Genomic DNA, 23,002 nt, shown 5'->3' on the forward strand with positions numbered 1-23,002 from the left:
AAAAGAATACAAAAATACAACCAGAGAAAGAACAAAGAGGAAAATAGTAAACATTAATAAAGAAGTTAATGAGAGATAAAAAGATCCCATATAGATAAATAATAAACTAAAAGCTTTTTAAAAAAAGGACAAAGCTCTAAAAATACTGATGACAGAAAATATCAGCAAAAAAGAGCACTTAAATACAAATGCAGGAGAACACAAGAAATAAGATTATGCAAATAATTTTATGCCAATAAATTTGAAAACTCAGATAAAACATACAATTTCCTAGAAAATATTTTTACCAAAAGTGGCTAAAGAAACCACCCAAATTTTCTGCAAATAAATTGATTCAATCTAATTTTCTTTAAATCAATTGAATCAGTAGTTTTAAAATCTATTAAAAAAAAAATCTCAAACAAGGCAAATCTCATGATACCCAGAGGTGTTTACAGCTTTCTATGAAGTCAAAGAATATATCATCACAATCTTATAAAACTTTTATAAATAGTAGAAATGTGGAAACATTTCCCAATTTATTTTATGAGACTAGTGTGTATAACTTGATACAAAGCCAAGTAGAGACAGTAGAAGAAAAGATAATCAGAAGCTAATCTCATAGTTCCAAAACTCTTTCTAAAATAGCAAACTGTTAGGCAGGATAGTTCTCAGGGCAGGAAAAGGGGAAGGGAACAAGGGGGGTTTATCTTACCCATTGAATGACCAGGTGTTCCAACAGTTACAAGAAAAACTACAAAGGGGAGCCTTGAACCCTGATAACAAGGAACCAAAGCCTTGAAGCTAAGACCCCAACAGGCAGGGGCTCAGACTGAGTTTGCCCCCTGTGACTTTGCTTAATAAACTGCTTGCTCTGCTTGAATGCTGCACCCTGAATCTCACCTAAGTTCTTTCTCACAAACATGACAAGAACTGAAATAGAAGCCCCAGGGACTCGGGTTTTCTCTGGTGATAAAACCAAATCAGAAAATATGTTAAAATAAATGTCAATTTTTGTTTTATCCCAAGAATGCAATAATGGTTTCTCTTTAAAAATCTATTACTGCAATCACATTAACAGATTAAAAAGGAAAAAATATCTCAGAAGAGCAGAAAAAGCAGTTGATAAACAATTCTTAGAAAAACAGAAATAAAACTACCTTAGTCTGATAAAAGGCATTAACTAAAAGCCTGGGGCAAACATCATAACTACCTTGAAAAGTCAGAAAATTTCCTTTAAAGAATGAGAAAAGGATTTCTGTTATGCCCAGCCTATGCAACATTATTCTGGAGTGCTAGTCAGGACAATGAGACAGGGAATCAAAGGCAGAAGGATTAGATAGGAAAAAACAAACCCATCATAAAAATTTTCAAAGAATGTGTTTCTCTCACCCTAAAATAATTCTTTCCTGACTCTAATTACCTACCCATTTCTCTGCCCCTCTGTAGCAAAATGCCTTGTGACAGTTAATTCTGTTCAATTTTTTTCCTCCCATTCTGTCTTTAACTCCAGTCGAACATTCACCACTATTTGCCAATGATATTGCTTTTGTCAAGTCCCATGAACTTCATGTGTTTGAATCAAGGTTGATTTGAATTCTCAAATCACTAGACCTACCAGCAGCATTTAATAATGCTTTACCTTGACACGGTGTCTTCACTTGGCTTTAAAGACATCATGCTCAGCCCTGGTCTGTTGGCTCAGTGATAGAGAGTTGGCCCAGCATGTATAAGTCTCAGGTTTGATTCCCAGTCAGGGCACACAGAAGGAGTGCCCATCTTCTTCTCCACCCTTCCCCCTTTCCTTCTTCTCTGTCTCTCTTTTCCCCTCCTGCAGCCAAGGCTTCATTGGAGCAAAGTTGGCCCAGGTGCTGAGGATGGCTCCATGGCCTCCACCTCAGGCGCTGGAATGGCTCTGGTCTTAACGGAGCATTGCCCAGATGGGCAGAACACCCTTCACAGTGGGCATGCTGGGTGGATCCTGGTGGGCGCATGTGGGAGTCTGTCTGTCTGCCTCCCCCACCTCCCGGCTTCTAACTTTGGAAAAATACAAAAAAAAAAAAAAGACATCTGATAGATATATGAATTTACCAGAAATTTCAACTGCCCTTTGGTTGTTCCACCTGACTGCCTGACCTCACCTTTACTTACTGGATAATTGCCTCTGAGCAGTAGAGTTCCAAGAAGCTGGTTAACCACCCTAAGGGGGAGTATTCCAGAAAGCCGAAATCATAAATCCACAGGAGGGGACATACCGTAGCTTCTGACTCAGTACCTCCTCAGGCTCTCCCAAACCCTATAAAAATTCATCCCCTAGTCTATACCAGTGCCCTTCTCCCTGGAGAAGTGCCTGACAGGGTTTCTTTCTTCCTTTCAATAAAGCCTGTTACTATGGTCTTTTCAAACGCCCATGGATTCCAACATTTGGTGCCGAAACCCAGGACAGGGTAATAACTGCCTGGACTATCCCTCTTTGCCATCCAAACTTACAACCAGGGAAGCAATGGGCAGTGGCAGCTTGTCCTGGGCTTACTCCCTAATTCTGTTGGTATGTGTAATTGTAGATTGATTGTCTGGCGATCTGTCCCTGTCCCAAACCCCTGCCAGACCGAAAAGGTAAGGAGTTTCTCCCTCCACTTCCTCTTTTGGCCTCCAAATTTCTCTCTAAAAACACCCCTTCCTGGTCAGATGGTTTTGACTTCAGACCCCATATCTACAAGTGGTCTGCCTCTATTCCTTTATGGACTTCTATGAAAGTCTAGGCACACCTAGCCAGGCCCCTCTCCTATGTCCTGGGATCTCAGTATTGGGGTAACAACCTCCTGTCCGAGACTCTCTTTCTACAGAAATTTTCTCCTCTCATAACTGTGACTGAAGGTGAGGATGCCCCCTTCTCTCACCAGTCTCCTCCACTGTGGGCTCCTCTCAGTCCAAACCATCCAGCCAGGCTCCCCTTGGAACATGAGCTCCTCCCAATCTCAGGCCTCAGAGACTACTACTCCTCTACTCCTTCAGGACTCACTCTACTGTCTGAAGTCCACAGTTTGGGAGGTTTCTACTCTGAGCAGCCTGCTTCTATGGACTTTCTCGAAAGTCTAGGCACCTAGCCAGGTTGCTTTCTACTACTATTATAATATCCTAAGAGATCTTGACAATTTCTGCCACCAGAAGAGGAGGGCATCAGAAATTTCTTTCGTGCAGGCTCTCTTCTCCCTTTGCTCCTGGCCTTAATCTCTGTGCTGCCTGTTCTACATGCAGGCCGTTTATTGGCCAAAGAAACCTCACCTAAAACCTCTGCTCCTAATCTTTCCTTCTTGGTGGACTTCCAACTCTTTCCCTCTCCTGCCTAAACCCCAGGGACATTTCTCTCTTGGGACCCCTCTCTCGTCCCTCTCTGGACCTCTTCTGCTCCAGTCTCTTTCCTCCAGAAAGTCTCCTCCCCTCTCTTTACTGAATTCTTTCTAATTCACCTGCAAAAACCATTCTCTCTTTCTCCTCCCCTGCTGGCCAGGGTCTCCTTCCTTCTCCACTGTGTTCTCACACCCCTCCTCCCTCCTTACAGATGGGTGGCTCTGTCTCTATTTCTTTTTTGACCCATTCTCCCCTCCCCACCAGCTTTGGCTATATCTTACTCATCCTCCCACTTCACCAATTTTAGCTACGGCTATGCCCTTCTCCCCTTCATCCTCTCCTTTCTCTTCAGAGTTCTAAATCTTTTTAACTCCTCTGACCATGTGGCACCACCACCAGCACTTTAGCCCCCTCCTCCTCCTCTTCCTGCAGATTCTGACCCTTCTTCTTTCCATCTAGGTGTTCACACTGTCCATCTGTCTGCTTTCTCTTTTCCTCTCCTCTATGCTGACAACTCCCTGCCATCTCGAAAAGCTTAAAAAGGCACAGTTGTCTATTGAGCTGTGTGAGTGAGTAATCTGTTTTGTCTCTTTGTCAGAAAACATCTCTAGTATAATTTTAATTAAAACAAGTAAAGCACACTCATTTAAATTTCTTACTTTATAATTTGTACATGAAGGTTTTGTTTAATGTGTAACTGTGTCTGTTTCTAAGGCCTTAAACCAATAATTACCCACCTCTTAAACCAGGCTTATTCATCCCCACAGACTCTCCCTGCAATATCCCCATCCTTCCTGTTTGAAAACTTTCAGGGCCTTACACCTAATCAATGAGGCAGTAATTCCCCTCCATCCAGTAGTCCCTAATCTCTACAAGTTACTGTCACATGTTCCCTCAAACACCACTCACTTCATGATCCTAGACCTTCTTTACCATTCCTCTACACCCTGACTCTTACTTTCTGTTTGCCTTTACCTGGAAATAATGCAGCCCAGCAATTTACATGGACTGTCTTACCCCTGGGGTTCAAAAACAGCCCACACCTGTTTGGGCAGGCACTATCTCAGGATTTAGCAGCATACAATCTTAAAACTAGTACTCTCTTACAATATGTAGATAACCTACTCCTTTGCAGCCCCTCCCTGTCTGCCTCAAGAAGACAAACCACCATCCTTCTTAACTTCCTCACCATAAAGAGATATCATGTCTTCTCTGCTAAGGTTCAACTTCACTCTTAGTCCGTAGTTTATCTGAGCATTGCCTTAACCTCCACCACCTGAGGCCCCATCCTAGATCAAACTCAGACCCTCTGCAATCTTCAACCACCTAACACTGCAAATCAAATCCTTTCTTTCCTCAGTCTAATAGGCTTCTTTAGACACTGGATTCCCAATTTTACTCTCTTAGTCAAGCTCCTCAGTGAGATCTTCTGAGCATGGCTTTTAAGGTCTATAATGGCCAAGGAAGTAACAGAAAAAGCAAATAAGGCCCAAAAGTGGTCAGGAAATATCAGCTTTTGGCATATGCTCTTAAAGGCTTCAGCGCCCTAAAGGACTTCATAGAATTTCATCATGGTCCTACTTCAAGAGTGGAAAGAAACATCCTTGAACTGAAGCCTGCCAGGCTTCTCGGCCCCACCAAGGGACATATCTCTGCTGTAAAAAGAGGGACACGAGAAAGTAAGCTGCCCCCTTGCTCCATGGAGGGAGGGTTCAGTTGCTTCTAGTCCTGCTCCAGCTACCTGTGACCTGACCTTGCCCAGCATGCTGGGAATTGCCACTGAAGGCCCAAGAACATCGTTCACGAGCCTAAGGTGTTTCTTCCAAGTAGCAGATAAACTGATCTCATTTCTTGTGAACAAAAGGGCCATCTACTATGCCTTGCCTAAATATTTGAGTTTTATTTATCCCTCAAAGATCTCTACTGTGGGTATTGACAGTCTGATTTTATTGCTTTATTTAATTGTTTTTAATTTTTATTTATTTATTTATTTATTTTTTACAGAGACAGAGAGTGAGTCAGAGAGAGGGATAGACAGGGACAGACAGACAGGAACAGAGAGAGATGAGAAGCATCAATCATTAGTTTTTCATTGTGCATTGCAACACCTTAGTTGTTAATTGATTGCTTTCTCATACGTGCTTTGACCTCGGGCCTTCAGCAGACTGAGTAACCCCTTGCTGGGGCCAGCAACCTTGGGTTCAAACTGGTGGGCTTTTTGCTCAAACCAGATGAGCCTGCACTCAAGCTGGTGACCTTGGGGTTTCGAACCTGGGTCCTCTGCATCCCAGTCTGATGCTCTATTCACGGTGCCACCGCCTGGTCAGGCTGATTTATTTAATGTATAGTGTCTCCTTTATTCCTTTTGTCTCAATGCCCCATGCCTACTGTAGGCTGGGATCTGCTGCTAATTCCAGCTAAAAGCAGTGGTAACTAAAACTTAAACTCTAGCTACAAAGTGTAGAAATGTAACCACCCTTTCCCTAAGTACTTGCAGGATTTACAGGTTACTCAGACAACTGTTCAAAGACTGTTCATGAGGCGCTTCCAACATTGCATCACCCAAGGACTGACTTTCACATGGACAGTTCCACACACACCAGGATCCTGACAACTCCCACTGCTACTAAAGTAGAAAAATGGCATAACACCTATATATGTCTCCTTAATAATTGGACAGAAACCTGTACCCTAATAACACTTCAAATATCAACCTAATCCCACCCCATGAGCCTCTTTTAGTTCCTAGTACACTACCCATCAGTCTAATGACCAAACAAGCTGTGCAGGTAATTTCTCTTCTTGTTGCTTTAGGAATATCTACAGAAGTAGGTCTAGGGGTAGGGGGAATGACCACTTCCTTGTCTTATTCCCATTCTCTCTCTCTCTGAAGCCCAGCAAATTCGTAAACATGGAATCAGTGGTTTCACACAAACTGGGTGTCTTAATATTGATCCACTTACTCTTCTATTTATTTTTCTAACTTTTGAACCCTGCCTCTTACATTTGTTCACTAGTTGCTCACTGAACTGCCAGCAGATCTTCGCCAATCAGAAAATTGGAAAAATCTACCTAACCCTACATATCAACCCTGAAACCTGCCCTCACAAAACAGAAGAATCTGGAACCCTATAAATACACCCCTACTCCAACTACCCTAGGGGGGTTTATGAAGGGGGCACCCAATAGGGATAACAGCAGGAAGTATCTCTAGAAGATAGCCAGTCTGAGACAAACCTCCTTCCTGAACTCCATACCCTTTCCTTCCCCCAACCTCTTTTCCTTTTTATCATACCACAGATTTGAGAAATGATAGATATATGGATTTACCAGAAATTCCAACTGCCCTTTGGTTTCTCCACCTGACTGCCTGACCTCACCCTTACTTACTGGATAATCACCCCTGAGGCAGTAGAGTTCCAAGAAGCTGGTCAACCACCCTAGTGAGGAGTGTTCCAGAAAGCTGAAACCGTAAATCCGCAGGAGGGGACATACCAGAACTTCTGACTCAGTACCTCTTCAAGCTCTCCCAAACCCTATAAAAATTTACCCCCTAGTCTGTACCAGTGCCCTTCTCCCTGGAGAAGTGCCTGGAAAGGTTCCTTTTTTTCTTTTAATAAAGCCTGTTACTCTGGTCTTTTTGGACTCCCATGGATTCCAACAACATCATGCTCTTCCGACCTTCCAACTTTATTTCCCCTTCCCTGGGCAAAAAGAGTTCTTTAATAATCCTTCATCATCTCTGTGACTTCTCAGAACTAGGCTTAGTATTTAAACCTTCTTATTTTCTTTCCACACTCATTCCTTTTTTGTGATCTCATTCAATCTCAAGGCTATTAAGTTCCAAAATGATAATGTCCAGTCAAATTTTACTCTTTACTTTCAGACTCATATATCCAACTACCTACATGACATCTCTGCTCAGACATCAGACATTCTATAATTTACATGTGTTGGGCAAACCAATGTGTTTCATATATGTTAAGTTTGCTCACTTGTATTTTGCATTGGTGTGGGGCAGCAATGTGCGTGTGGTCTGTGAAAGGCTATGGTGCTTGCCCTCAGGGCAGCAGATTGCAAATTGCAGACTGGCTGCCTCCATGACAGCAGGGACAATACATCTGGCACAGCAGCTGGATTTAGATCAGATCAGTATGGATCCACTGCCACCTTGAGAGGTGGGGTAGAGGACTGATTATTGCTGCCCAGTGTGTGGTTCTTTATGGCTTTCCTTTTGGGGGCCATGGGCTGGCTGTTTTTTACAGCCCTAGGAGAGGCTGTCCAAGGTCAGCAACAATAGCATGAGCTGGAATAGCCACTGGAGAAAGAGCTGCAGATATGAAAACTGTAGGTCAGGCTAAAGGTTGAGAACTAGCGATGGTTTGAACTGGAATGAATGCTGGAGAAAGAGGCTGACTGGGTTTGAGAGCTGCAGAAGCAGACTGGGCACCGACAGTGCCTGTAACTGAAGATGTCTATGGAGAAGGAGGCTGAACAGTTTGCGAGTTGCAGTTTACCCTGGAAATTGAACATTGGCAGCAGCAGTTGTTGGAGAAACAACTGTGGGTTCAAATTCAGGCCAAGAGCTGGCAGCTGCAAGAGCCAAAGATGGTGCTGTGCAGGTGGAATGGCTTTGAATCAGCAGGAACAGGCATTTCTAGCTCCTTTTCTGGGGATAAGGAGGCTTGGGCTGAAGCTGCCATCTGCACACTCAGAGCTTGGCCAGTGGTCATTCAGAAGGTAAAAACCCAGCAGTAAAGAGTACTATCCCTGGTAGGAACATAGGGGTGAACAGCATTATGCTCTCTGGAGCAGGGGTAGAGAGGTTTACTACTGTTGCCACGTGCTCCTTGGGGCAGTGTCTTCAGAGCTACCATGATGGTAGGGATAAGAGGGGATGCTGAGGCCCTATGTGAACCTGGCTGTCTATAATGGACTCTTGAACTGCAGCCAATGGGGGCATCAGCTTCCTTGTTGAATGGACATGCCACTTTTGGACAGTATGACAGACTCTGATGGGGGGTCAGCTCTGGTGGAGGCCCTCCTGCACTGAAAGCTGTTCTTGTCCAGTTGGCAAGATGTACCAAGGACACTTTAAGATTTCCATGGACACAGCCCTGAGGCCCTCCCACCTACTGTGGAGTAGGGAGTTAGAGGTGGATCTCCAGTTTGCACCTTGGGCAAACAGGGAGATGCACAGGGAGACATTGCAAGGGCACCTTGGTAATTATTGCAATTGTGTAACTTGTGCTGTTGCTATAGTTTGTTTATGTAATGTACCTCATTCTTTGCACAGGGATACCTGGGGTGTACATTGTGAAGTGAGCAAAAGAGGTGAATGTAGGACAAACTAATGTGCTTCATATATGTTAGGTTTGAATTGGCATGGGTCAGCACCATGTGTGTGTAGTCTGTGGAAGGCTACTGTGCTTTCCCTCAGGGTGGAAGATTGAAAATTGTGAACTGCCAGCCTCCATGAGGAGGGGCTATTGTTTTCTATTATTTGCTGTAGAAGGGTTATTTCTGCTTGGCCTGTTTTGCTGGGGAGTGCTGAGGTTGGTAGGTGCTGAGAAAAGTGAATCCAGGCTTGAGAGTTCTGAGTGAGAAGGTAGCGGTCTTCTCTGCCTGTTTGCTTGTCCACCATTAAGAGACTGTGAGTTCGATCAGCAATGGGGGAAGGTCATGTGAGGAACCAGACTCAGGAACTTTGGCTAGAACCACCCACACCCAAGCACGCCAAAAGAAACTTTCCAGGAGTCCTTTGGAAAAGAGCGACAGTCTGTCAGCCAATGAAATTTCACCACGTCATATTAGATCCACTGCCCTAACAACCCTTTAAATTTCCTCCACGCGACTTCTTGAGCCCCTGCCCCCCAGACTATAGAACCTCATCAGGCGGGATGCGCTGTACTAAATAAAGCTTTTGTTTATCAACACTTCATGGCTACGCCCTTCTTTCTTCCTTGGAGGGGAAAATACCTTACATTTGGTACAAAAACCTGGGAGGAGTTTGAAGCTTGCTGGTGCCGCTCCTCTCTCCTTCCCTTCCAAGGAAGAATCAAGATCTCCGACCTACCACCCACTTCAGCACACAGTGCAATAAGTCTCCTGCCTCCAACCTCCCCACAATTCTTTCCACCAAGACTCCCTGTCTGTAATCGCAGCTGTGTCAGAGACCTCTTATCCGTTCCGAGTGCATGTGTGCCCGTGGAGATGTCCCCGTCACTTCCACTCTACCTAACCATCCGGTGGCCAAAGCTTGAGTTGCAGGATGCCAATTCTCATCTCTGACCACTCCGAGAACTGAGGGCAGCCATAGAAGCACAGGAATCTAAACCTGATCCAAAAACACTCCTGGACTGCCTTATTTGAAAACTCTCCCTCCCTAAAGAAGAGGAAACTATTCTTCTTCTCTGCTGTGGCCAGGCCACAGAACACACTGAATAATCAGACCAGGTGGCCTCCTGAAGGGACTTTCGGTTTTAACACCCTCACCAATTTAACAATCATCAAAAGAACTGGGAACTGGTTGGAGATCCTTTACATTTAGAGTTTCTAGTATTTGCCCTCTTGTCCTAATCTCTGTGCCAGCTGGTCAACAACACAGGTTTTTTTGGCCAGAGAAACCTCACTCCTGATCTTTCCTCCTTAGCCGACCCCCAACTCTCTTCCCCTCCTGCATGGCTCCCTCCATCCTATCGGGCTCCTCCCCTCCCTTTGCCAATCCTGGTTCTCATTTACTTGCAAATACCAGTCCCTCTTTTTCCTCCCCTGCTGGCCAAGGGCCCCTACTTTGTCCACTGTGTTCTTAAGCCCCTCCCCCATCAAGTCCTCCTCCACCAGGCATTGGCCCTCATGCCAGTTTGCAGGGCTTCTGATCCCATGGTCCAACCCTCATCTTCTTGCAGGAAGACCTGTCCTGTCCTGCCTCTGGCTTCAGCATTTATGGCCGGATCTGGGTGCTAGACTCCTTAGGAGCTCCCCCTCCTCTTATTCTCAGCTCCCAAACCCCTATCCGAGACCTGTGAACATAGCATTTAAAGTTTTTAATGGTCGCAGCTAGTAGAAAAAGGCCGAGGTTGCTTACTAGGCCTACATGCAGCAGAAGGTGATGCTCCAAACCCAGGCTCTTGTGGCAGCCCTGAGGCCAGCAGAGCATCAGGAGCAAGGCATAGGAGATGCCTGATCCAAGTCCAGGCTGCAAAGAGGATCCCCACCAGGAGCTTGCTTTAAATGCAGCAAAGAGAGACACTGGTCCCAGCAGTGCCTCTGCCCGTGGCTGCCCACTAAGCCCTGCCCTAACTGCAAGCAGCCCAGTCACTGGTGGAGCAATTGCCTCTTTTGGGAAACAGGCTTTCCTCAGTGCCTCTACATGGAGGACAAGCCACCCAAATGGGAGCCAAGCCAGCCAGGTGGGCCCATTGCTAGAACTCCTAGGTCTCATGGACAACTGACACGGCCAGGACTCGGAGACCCCCCATCACCCTCGCCAAGTAGCGGGTAAGTCCATGTCATTTCTTGTGAACATGGGGACTACCTTCTCTGTTTTGCCATCACACTCTGGACCTCTAGTTCCCTCACAGGTCTTGGTTATGGGAGTGGATGGGACCTCTTCTCCTTTGTATGCCACCTCTGACATGCAGTTTGGATGGAATCTCCTTCCACACTCATTCTTATTTATGCCATCATGCCCTGTGCTCCTCCTGGGTCAGGACATTCTACAAGTCTTGGAGCAACTATCCAGTTGACAACATCTTCCTTGCTACCAAGGGTTCCCCCATAATTAATACTACCCTCATTTCTAACCATGTCTCTCACCTCAAGCTGCCCCCATGCAGAACTGCTGGCAGTCGGAACCACTGGGCCCTACTGGTCTCCAGCTCACTAAAAGGTTTGGCCATGCAGATCCTACTGTTGCTCCTGTCCCTCCCACCAGAAACCTGCATCCAGAGTGAGCTAAAGCAGGAAGCAATGCTGTTCCATGACACTGGCCCAAGGGAAGAAAGCATCAGGGTCCTTTACCATCTGCAAGAGAAACTGAACAAGGATCTCTCCTTCTACAACCCGCTTAACTCCTGATGGCAGCCACCCATGCTCACCTGGGCTGCCCCTGTTCTGAGTTCTCTTCTAACTATCAGCATATTACTCATATTTGCTTCTCTATTTAAAAAATTCTTACAGGACTGCATCCGCGAAGTTTCTTGAGTCACAGTCAAACAGATGTTCCTCACAACTCTCCTCAAAGCCACCACCTTCTGACCTCCCCTCCCCATGGTGTCCCTAACCAGCAGGAAGTAGCCAGATGAATAGTGGCGCACCTATCTAACATAAAAGGTTGGAATGTGAGGTCAGTGGGGGAAGGTCACATGAGGAACCAGACCCAGAAACTTTGGCTAGAACCGCTCACACCCATGAGCACCAAAAGAAACTTCTCAGGAGTCCTTTGGAAAAGAGTGACCATCTGTCAGCCAATGAAATTTTGCCATGTCATATTAGCTCGACTGCCCTAAAACCCTTTAAATTTCCCCCACTTGGTTTCCCCCATGCGACTTCTCTGGCTCCTGTCCCCCAGACCAGAGAATCTTGTTGGGTGGGATGCGCTGTACTAAATAAAGCTTTTATTATTCCACACTTCGTGGCTATGCCCTTCCTTCTTCCTCAGTGGGGAAAATACCTTACAGCGACTTTAATAAATGGAATGGCCCACCATTTTCTGGCTCCACTGTTCCTTTACTGTCTGCCTGAATCCAAAGAGAACCTGCATAGCCATGGTGGCAGCCACTGGCCTTACGACATGTTTACAGCACAACTTCTCATTCCTTCATACCTTCTTTCCCTAATCAGTTCCTCTCTTAGTCTCCTCCATCCTACTTAATGACAACTTCATCATTCTAGTTTATCAGGCCAAAAAGCTTTGAAATTCTCTCTTTTTCTCTCTCCCTCTCTACCACATCTACCTCAGTAAATCTTTTTGGTTCCACTTTCATAAATGTATCCAGAATCTGAATACTTATAACCACCTCTATTGCTCCATAATGGTCATGACATCTCTGTTCTTTTTAATCTGGATTATTGCAGATTATAACTGGCATCCTTAATTCTGTTTTTGCCTTTCCACAGACTCTTATCAAACCAGGAAAAGGAAACTCAGTTTGTGTTACTTCTAAGGTCAGAGCTCTCCAGCCTCTACTTCTCAAAAGTAGCTGGAAGTCCTATTGTCCTTTGACCTCCTTACTTTGCTCCTTCTGTTACAGACACACTGGCCTCCTTGCTGTCTCTCAAAAACTCCAGGCTTCCCCTGACCCCAGGGCCTTAGCACCAGTTGTTTCTTTGGCCTGAAATGACTTCCTCCAGGTATCTAGAGGTATTGATGCTTCATTTCCTTCAAGGTTTGCTTAAATGTCAGCTTCTCAGTATGTCCTACCATCTCTGCTCTATTTAAAAATTCAAACTTCTCATTCGTTGTCCTTCTGCACTGCTTTATATTTCTACACAGCACTTACTTATCCTCTTCTAATATACTATATATATTTCTTATTTATTTTATTTTCTGTTTAACCCAATTAAATGAATGATAGCAGACATTTTTTTGGGGGGTCAATTTTGTCCAGTCCTGATTTCTCAGCATCCAGTACAGTGTCTGCAACATTGTATGTGCTTAATATATTTATTGAATAAATGGAAGAGAATTATAGACAAATAATTCGGATTAACAAGAGACTTGAGCCTGACCAGGTGATTGCACAGTGGATAGAGCATCATATCGGGATGCGGAAGACCCAGGTTTGAGAGCCCGAGGTCACAAGCTTGAGTGCGGGCTCATTTGGTTTTAGCAAAGCTCATCAGCTTGGACCCAAGGTCACTGGCTCAAGCAAAGGGTTACTCAGTCTGCTGTGGCCCCCCCAGTCAAGGCACATATGAGAAAGCAATTAATGAACAACTAAGGTGTTGCAACAAAAAACTGATGATTAATGCTTCTCATCTCTCTCCCTTCCTGTCTGTCACTATCTATTCCTCTCTCTGACTCTCTCTGTCTCTGAAAAAAAAAAAAAGAAACTTGAGTGAGTCTACTGGATACAAGATCACTACACAAGTGTCATTTTTGCTATAACAACCTTAAAATAGTTGCTAAATACAATTTTTAAAAAGGATATCATTTAGCCAGACCAGGCAGTGGCACAGTGGATAGAGTGTTGGACTGGAATGTGGAGGACCCAGGTTCAAGAACCTGAGGTTGCCAGCTTGAGCACGAGCTCATCTGGTTTGAGCATGGGGTCACTCGGTCTGCTGTAGCCCCCGGTCAAGGCACATATGAGAAATCAATCAATGAACAGCTAAGGAACTGCAATGAAGAATTAATGTTTCTCATCTCTCTCCCTTCCTGTCTGTCTGTCCCTATCTGCCCCTCTCTCTGACTATCTCTGTCTCTGCCACAAAAAAGGATATCATTTATAATCTCAGCTAAAAATAGAAAATACTTATAAATTGAAAAAAGATGTATAAGACTCTTAAGATCCTTAAGAAAAAAATTATAAAATTTTATTGAAAGATATTTAAGAAGAGCTAAATAAATGAATAGATAGATAAAATCTACAGATAAAAAGACTATAGAATAAAATTGTTAATCTTCAAATTAACTTATAGATGTAATAAAATTTTTCAGTCAAAATACTGACAGAGTTATTTATGAAACTTGAGAAACCTAATAGAAAATTGTTAAAGGACAAAAACAAACGAAAACAATAAAAAAATGCAGATAATTTTTCAACCAGATATCAATAATTACTATAATAAAAGGTGAGAGACAAGCTGTACTTGAAGTAAGTGATGTGAAACATGCACAAGTAACAAAGGATTAGTATAAGAAGATTGGCCCTGTCCGGTTGGCTCAGTGGTAGAACGTAGGCCTGGCGTGCAGAAGTCCCGGGTTCGATTCCTGGCCAGGGCACACAGGAGAGGTGCCCATCTGCTTCTCCACCCCTTCCTCTCTCCTTCCTCTCTGTCTCTCTCTTCCCCTCCCGCAGCCAAGGCTCCATTGGAGCAAAGATGGCCTGGGCACTGGGGATGGCTCCATGGCCTCTGCCTCAGACGCTAGAGTGGCTCTGGTTGCAACAGAGCAATGCCCTGGATGGGCAGAGCATCGCCCCCTGGTGGGCGTGCTGGGTGGATCCTGGTCGGGCGCATGCGGGAGTCTGTCTGACTGCCTCCCCATTTCCAGCTTCAGAAAAATACAAAAAAAAAGATAGCAAAAAAACTCCTTCAAATTAATAAGAAAATGCATATTTCTAAAAATCTCAATAGAAAAATGGAAAGAAAAGAACCTCAACCATAAACAAGTATTTTACTGAAGAGGAAAGCCAGATGGCAAAGAACAAATAAACTTATTTTTAAAATGGTCAGCCATCCTAGTATTGCAGAATTGCAACTTTTAACAACAATCAGATACTGTTTCACTTACAGTGACAAAAACTTTAAAAATCTGATAAAAACAACAATGGGTAAGGTAAAGTCATGGAACTCTTGTACATGGCTGATGGGGGTGCAAATTGGTTTCGCCACATTGGAGAGCAATTTGGTGATATCCCAGAAAGTTGAAAATACATAAAACCCTCGAACCAGTTATTTCACTTCAAGGGTGTACACTAGAAATACTAGCACATTTGCCAAAATTGCTAATTATAAGAATTTTCACTGTAGCACTGTTTAAATACTAAATGCTCATCAAGCAAAGAATGGATAAACAAACTATGGCATAGTCATATAATAAAATACCTGTACTCTTATCTCACCAAAAAAATAAATAAATAAATTGGGACTGCATGCATCAACATAGCTAAACCTCAAAACATGAGCTTATGACTGCATTGATATAAAGTTTAAAAACATGAAATATAATACTTTAAGTATTGAATCATGATTATGTAGCAAAGAAATAAAAAGCATGCATAAATAAATGTCACAATCGAGATATTGATAACCTTTGGGAGAAAAGAGAGGAGAAATGGATAAAAGATTGACAGGCAAGTGATTTCAGTCTTATCAGATTGCTTAAATTGGGTGGTTTTTGAGTACCTAATATTTTTTATTTTTATAAAAAAAAATTAGAGAGAGGCCCTGGCCAGTTGGCTCAGTGGTCGAGCATCAGCCTGGTGTGCAGAAGTCCCGGGTTTGATTCCCGGCCAGGGCACACAGGAGAAGTGCCCATCTGCTTCTCCACCCCTACCCCTCTCCTTCCTCTCTGTCTCTCTCTTCCCCTCCCACAGCGAGGCTCCATTGGAGCAAAGATGGCCCAGGCGCTGGGGATGGCTCCTTGGCCTCTGCCCCAGGCACTGGAGTGGCTCTGGTTGCAACAGAGCGACGCCCCAGAGGGGCAGAGCATCGCCTCCTGGTGGGCAGAGCGTCGCCCCCTGGTGGGCATGCCGGGTGGATCTCGGTCGGGCACATGCGGGAGTCTGACTGTTTCTCCCCGTTTCCAGCTTCAGAAAAATACAAAAAAAAAATTAGAGAGATCTAGAAGATGGATGGAACAATTAAGCATGAGTGAACATCACGGGAAAAGTGGGGCTGGAAATGGGAGAAGCGGATGAATGGATGAGGAGACTGTCTTGCCTGCAATTGCCTGGGAGGAGAGCCCAGATAGAAGAGTGATTATTAGGTAAAGGTATTCCAGAAAAGACTTGCAAGGAAAAGACGTATTTAAAGTCATTTTGGGCAACATGGAGTAAAATTTTAGTGTAAAGTCACATTTTCAAAGTAAAGGAAAAGAACAAAATATTTTCCAGTGATTTTGGAGTAATTGGTAGAAAAAAGGCATGAACTATAGAGTGGGGTCTAGTATGTTTCAATTATTTTGTGAGTGGCTTTTGGAAAAATATTGGAGTTTTGTTTACCAAATTTAAGGGTCAATAACTAATATATCAAACTGAATCATGATTTTTTAAAAAAGTATGAATATCCTGAAATAAGGGCCTAAAAATGAGAATATTGTTGAAATTTTTTTAAATGTGACATAATTCATTTAAAAACTTTTTTCAAATTATCCAATTACAAATGTTGATTCAACCTGAGGATCTTGGCATATCACAGGATAAATGTGGCCAACTGTGTGATGTTATTATTGAAAAAAATTGAGTATCTGATTAGTATCAGCAGTTATTCTAAGCAATTGGTTCAAGTACTAGGCAATGATACATTATAATAATAAATTAAGAGGATTTCAGGGGACGATAACTAGAATGTTGAGAATGCAGACCGTTCTTTGGAGCTACAAGGAGACATTCCCCAAGAACTGGAAAACAAGACTATCCTTTGAGGATTAAACAAAACAACAACAAAATCCACTTGTATGAGTAAAATCAGCTAGCTACAGGGCTAATCTAAGAAGCTATATGTATATGGATGACTTCAAAGGTGAGTTAAATATAATCTCAGAGAGGTAGAACAAAAATGTGACTATAACACAGGAGGAGGAAACTAATCAATCTTGTCTAGTAAAAGATTTGGTACATAGACTTGGAGAGAACAACATAGAGCACACAGAGATGCTAATTCTCATGAGTTTTATTTTACATTGTAAATTAACAAGTCAGCATTCTAATTTATACTTCTGAGTTTCGCATTTGGATAGTATGATTTGGATAGCAGGACAAAATTGAGTTGCCAGAATTGAGACTGAAAATAGGAGGTGATGTAGCCTTTGCCTGTCGTGGGTCCCTTTCCTTGTTAAGGAAAAACACGAGGCACTGAGAATGTTTAGCTGGGAAGAGAGAAGTCTAAGATGAGATTAAAACTGTCTTCATATGTTTAAAGTTTTTTTTTGTATGAGCAGAGGTTAGATTCTTTTAATTTGAGAGGCAAAGAAAAGAACAAAGAACAATGCATAGAAAATACAAAGAATGGATTTCATCTGGCTGAGAGCAGAAACATGCGAACAATTTGAACAGTGAACAGGTATCTCTTTGTCAGTTATGATTCATTTGTCATAAGCAACAGAAAAAGTCTACATAACTACAGTAACATAATACTAAAGATATAAAATGGTTCAAAGGTTTGGGGCATAAAACCAAAACTGCATCATCTGGCTTTAGGACAGTGATCAAACAGTTATGGTGATAGGTTTAGGAAGTTTAATCTGGTCATTGTTGGTAAGTGAACTAGAGAAAAATGGAACCAAAGTCAGGGAGATTAGTTGTTTTGAGGCCTGAGCCAGGGTGACAGCAGCAGGAAGTGAGGTGCATATGAGGAGGCATTTCTCTGGTGTTGTCTACAGAACACACAGGGCAAGAGCAGAGAGAGAGAAAGGGGTCAAGAGGGACTTTAGGTTTCAAATGTGGAGATCTAGGAAAATGACACTATTACTATAACTGGAAGGAGATGATAACTGCTGATTAAGGCATATTGATTTTAAGGTGTTGGGTATCAACTACTATGAGCTTGAAGCTTAGGGAGAGATGTCAAGCCTAAAAACATTTTTGGAATTCTCTCATGTAGAGATTTCACTTGAAGTTATATGAATAGATGAGGTTTTATAAGGACAAAATATAATGCAATAAGGCAACTATGTCTTTTTAAAACCACTAGAGATCATGTAAGTAATAATAAAACTTGAACTGGTTCTTAAAGAAATAGAAAGGGAAAAGGAATTCCACAAAGGGACATATTTATAACTAGGATTGATCTGGAAAGTTAAATATTGGATTGATCAGAATGGTTACTGAATTTAAAAATTGGGTTGATTTGCATGATTCCCCTGAAAAATGATAATATTTATTATGCCACCCATATACTCTGTGCCCTGGTTGCAGATAGAGAAATGGAAGAATGAGACATGAAGAAGTCAGTATATGAAGAACACAGGAGACCTGTTGGTCTGGTGGCATGCTCACTGGAAGGTTTAAAGGATGGCCTGTGCTTCTAATGACAAGGGACCTGCCAGCTCTTGTGGTTAACAGTGAACAGTGGGACACATAACACAGAACTCTACAGCCCTAAAATTCTAAATTTAACATCTGTGAGACAAAGCAATTGAAAAAGGAAAGAAACAACCACGAAAAAAAATATCACTGACACTAGTGACCTCTAGTGGAAATAGATTTCAGGAACTGTAGATATACATAATATTTATTATTAGAAAAAACATAATGATTTATTATATCTAATAAATACTATAAATAATATAATATTTATTAGAAATATATACATGCTATTAGATTAGATGAAAATCAGTGGCACATTCACCCAATTTATTTCCAGAGGAGTATGAAGAATGGACTGCTAGAAATAGCACATAAATCTTACCCAGAAAGTGGAAATCTACCAGGAAAACTTGGTGTTTTGAGCCAGACTAAGTTGATTAATATTCTGGAAAAAATATGGACACATAATTGCTGTTAAAGGCATTACCTGAGAAAAGAAGAATGTTTGGGCTGTGACTTCACCCACCACTGCGGGGATGTGGCAGGTTAGTGACAGCCATGAGAGGACACGCACACAGGCTGGAGAAGGAAAATGCCCAGGTTGCCAGAAAGCCTTTTAAACATTCCTTTCTTATGTCATGGAAGAAAGCTGTTCCTTTTGAGTGTGTACACATTTGTTATTTGGTATTTTTCGGCCTATTGCCTCTTTCCTCTGCCCCATGCATGTTTATGTCACATGTTGGTGAATGCTCTTAAGCTGGGAGAATATGAGAGGGTACTTGGTGGCCTCGGCCTTTGAGATGAAACCAGTCTCATGAAGGGCCTAAGCATTATCAAGAAGGTCAAGATCAAAGCACACCAGACACTCCATATTACCCCCTTTGGGAAAGTATTTCCAGAATATATAAACTTAACTATATATAAATATGGTCAATATATAAATATATAAATGACTTGACTATATATATATATATATATATATATATATATATATATATAAATTTGTCTGTTAACACTGGGGGCTAATAATTGGTGAGGTGAATTAAATGGTAAGGGGGTGAGGATGTAGAAAAAGAAACAAAGGAAAAAAAATTAAAAATCAAACAAACCCAGAGATGATATAGAAGCAAAGAGAATCAGCATTATCAAGCCCTGGGCAACTGTCCCTTCTAGCAGCAGAGTGGTGGTTGTCCTTGTATCATATTACTTGCATGGCAAGAGTGTCATCCTGCCTTCTTTTATTATTCAGCCTCCATGCACACCCTGCTTTGTTTACTGATGCTGTAAACATCAGTGTAGCCTGGCAGGTCTGCTCTCCCCTGGATTTTCTCCCTTTCCTCTCCATGTCATTTCAAGGACTTAGAAATAACCTGTAGAAAACCTTTTTTTGAGAATTAAACTCTGGTCTGCAATTTCCAGAGTTCTGATCTCCACAAGTGGGCAAAAATCAATCAATGACTTTTCCTGGTATTACTCCTTAGATGTCAATTACACCACAGAGAGACCAATATTAGTAATCCTTCCTCTTTCTCCTGCACAGACCCTTTCCCCCAAGATAGTACAATTATTTGGCTCTAGAATAAATAGGTCATGTCAGGGGTCTAGTCTAAAAATGAGTTTACTTACTGAAGATGAACTAATTATTTTAATTTGCCCCAAAGCTTCTGTCAGGCTATCTTCAATCTCAGAGTCATCTAAGGAGAAGAGGTCCCTGGCTCATGAAAGATCTTTTTGTCCCAAGACCAGTCTGAACAGATGATGCATGATGAACAGTTTGATAGTCAATTGACTTTCTGTAGGCCCAGGGCCATGTGTCCCAGTTATCAGACGTTAGTAAGAAAAAAACATGTAGCAGGAGGTATACTTTTGTATTCTTTGAAAGGTCATGTTTCTCCAGACTTTGAGGTCTTTTTTAACACTTTCTGCAAGAGAAACAAATGACACAATGTAGCCATTAGCAGAAAAACATGACCTCAGAAAGTGAACTTGGTGTCCAACAGAGAGGAAAAAGGAAGACCTTGGGAAATGTGCAAAGAGCAGCAATTTTCAGCCTTTTTCATCTCATAGCATGCATAAACCAATTACCAAAAATCTGCAACACACCAAAAACATCTTTTTTGCTGAACTGACAAAAATATAGGTATAGTTTTGATTCATTCATACCAGATGGCTGTTTTTATTTTTTTTTATTTGACAATCTAAGGGAAAAGAGGTCAGTGCCCCTGACTAAATAGTCAGGCACTGCATGTTTTTCTTGTGACACACTGGTTGAACATTGCTGGCATAGAGTAAGATTCTGGCTTGACAGATTCAAATGAGATCTTTCCTTATTTTTGTCTCAAAAAGTCTTATCAAAGAGTATTAGGTTTTTCCAGAATTTAATTTGAGCCTTAAAAAGCAGTGTCAACCCTAAACTTATTTTTCTCTTTTCTATATTCATCTCCTTTTCTCCATGCCACAAAAAAATAAAGGAACAAGCAACAAACATGCCAGATTTCCCCCAAGTAGATTCCCATGGAAACCAAACAGAAAGGGGCAATGAAGGAAAGAGAGAACACAGAAAACATCTTTTAGATCTACAGCCTGGTTTCCTCTCTTTTCCTGGCCATGGAAAGGAATGCTTACCTTCTTGGCTGGGTTTCTTTGCTAAACCAACCAGAGAAACTGGTCCTACCCTCAGTTCAGAGGATGACCTCAATACTTGCCCTGTTCTTATACAACCTCTAAACTAGTAACAGTGAAATAAAGCATGCTGCCTATGAGTATGTGGCCAGATAAATCTTGACAGGATGTGAGCATGAACTTGAACATTGAACTTGTAGATGATAACATTTCAAAGCAGGCAATCTTCCCTCTATTCCCACAGCTGAACTAATAAAGTTCCACTGTACTTCTTATTCAATTAACAGCCCAAAGAGAGTAGAAAAGTGGCATAAATTAAATATCTGATTATTTTTGTCAGCTTCCTTCTGAGCCTAATAAAATCACAGACCATCTGTACTGTAGAGAGCTTAACAATCATATAATGGCCGAGGAGGTTTAATGACTTCACCAAGGTGCCACGAGCCAGTGCAGCTAGTAATTCTAGGTTCTGAGGGAAAACAGTGCAGAATTAAGAAAAAAGACTCACTGAGAAAAGAAGATGGGATCGGGAGGCCTCTGCAATGCTGATGGCAAGATCAGAGAGCAAGCCCCCAGTCTTTGCTTTATTATACAATATAGACAATTAAAGCCTTTAAGTCAATATACAAATAGGAAAGTCTCTGATACAAAGCCACTCATCTGAGGCATAAATTGGATTCCTCATAAGAGTGCACCACCCCACATCATGCAACAGTCAAGGGTGTGGGGAAAAGCTTAGTGTTGAAAAGATCTTAGTATCAAAAGATCTTAGTGTTAAAAGATCTTAGTATTGCCTGACCTGCAGTGACACCGTGGGTAATGTGTCGACCTGGAACACTGAGGTTGATGGTTTGAAACCCTGGGTTTCCCTGGTCAGGGCACATATGAGAGTTGATGCTTTCTGCTGCTCCTCCCCTTCTCTCTCTCTCTCTCTCTCTCTCTCTCTCTCTCTCCCCTCTCTCTAAAATGAATAAATAAAATATAAAATAAATAAAATGAAATAAAAAAGAGATCTTAGTATTAAAAGAGTGGGAAAGGCTTAGTCTTAAATTAAGCCTTAGGCTATAATGACTTTGCCAGTTTACAGTCTGTTTCTCACATATGCCCCTTTTTTATATTTTTTAAATTTAGCTCATGTGCTGAGTTTTGCACTCATTTGATTTCCCAGATTATAATACAGAGGCATATAGGAAAAATACAGAATAAACAGAAAATTAGCATAGCCAATGTTAACAGATACTTAAACAAGTGTCTTAATACGTACAGGGATTAAAACCTTTAAGCAAATTCTTAGCCAATATAACAGGGTCTATAATAGAGTCTTTGCTGTTTTGAATGCCCTTAACATGTTCACCAAGTCCATGCTGACACATCACCATTCTGCATTCCCTGCAAATGCAACCCAACCCCAGTTCAGTCCATTGAGAGCTGTCACAAGGAGCAGGAGTCCAGGAAACACATCCAGAAAAAGTTCAGGAGTCCAGCAACACATCCAGGGAAAGTTTGCATGGCACTGGAACTGTTGCCACACTTTCACACTCTGCAGTTAGCCTCCAAGTCCAATGACCACTGCTTCTAGCACATTAAACCTTTGTCTCAAGCCTAATGTCAATTCTGGGTTTCTGGATATGGTTCAGGTAAACTAGAAGGGCCATCTGCAGACATGTGTGGAGATGGAGCCCCTGTTCTTTTTAGCCTGGAGAGATGAGACAATGGGGTCCCTTCCTGGAGTTTTGCAGCCATGGGGTAATGAGGAGAACCTTGGGATACACTATGCTGGGTGGTAGAGATAAATTTGTAACAGAAGTGAGAAAAAAAAAAAAAAGAAAGAGAGCTCTAAATTAGGAGTAGGTCCCAGCCTAAAATAGGCATGGAGCATTGAGGCAGGAGGAATAAAGGAGACTATATATTAAACAAAGCAGCAGAAAGTAAAACTGTCAACACCTACAGCAGAGATCTTCGAGGGATAAATAAAAACCCAAATATTGAGGCAAGGCATAGTAAGTGGCCCTCGTGTCCATAAGAAATGAGAGCAGTTTACCTGCTACTTGGAAGAAATACCCTAGGCTCGTCCACAGTGACGTGTGATGGGGTCAATGGCCCTGGGCACCTTTAGCCTTCAGTGGCAAGTCCCA

At 42.3% G+C, this 23,002-nt stretch overlaps 1 protein-coding gene across 1 annotated transcript in view; it reads right to left on the reverse strand.

The window, feature by feature from the left end:
* Window positions 1-20,024, reverse strand: part of VEPH1 (ventricular zone expressed PH domain containing 1) — a 301,496-nt gene extending 281,472 nt beyond the window's left edge. The window contains 1 exon segment of the mRNA XM_066254910.1: window positions 19,872-20,024. Within this exon segment, the coding sequence (XP_066111007.1) occupies window positions 19,872-20,009 (138 nt within the window). The 5' untranslated portion in view covers window positions 20,010-20,024.
* Between the last annotated feature and the right edge of the window lie 2,978 nt (window positions 20,025-23,002).

The sequence above is a fragment of the Saccopteryx bilineata genome, chromosome 2 (genome assembly GCF_036850765.1).
Source record: "Saccopteryx bilineata isolate mSacBil1 chromosome 2, mSacBil1_pri_phased_curated, whole genome shotgun sequence".
Taxonomy (NCBI): Eukaryota; Metazoa; Chordata; class Mammalia; order Chiroptera; family Emballonuridae; genus Saccopteryx; species Saccopteryx bilineata.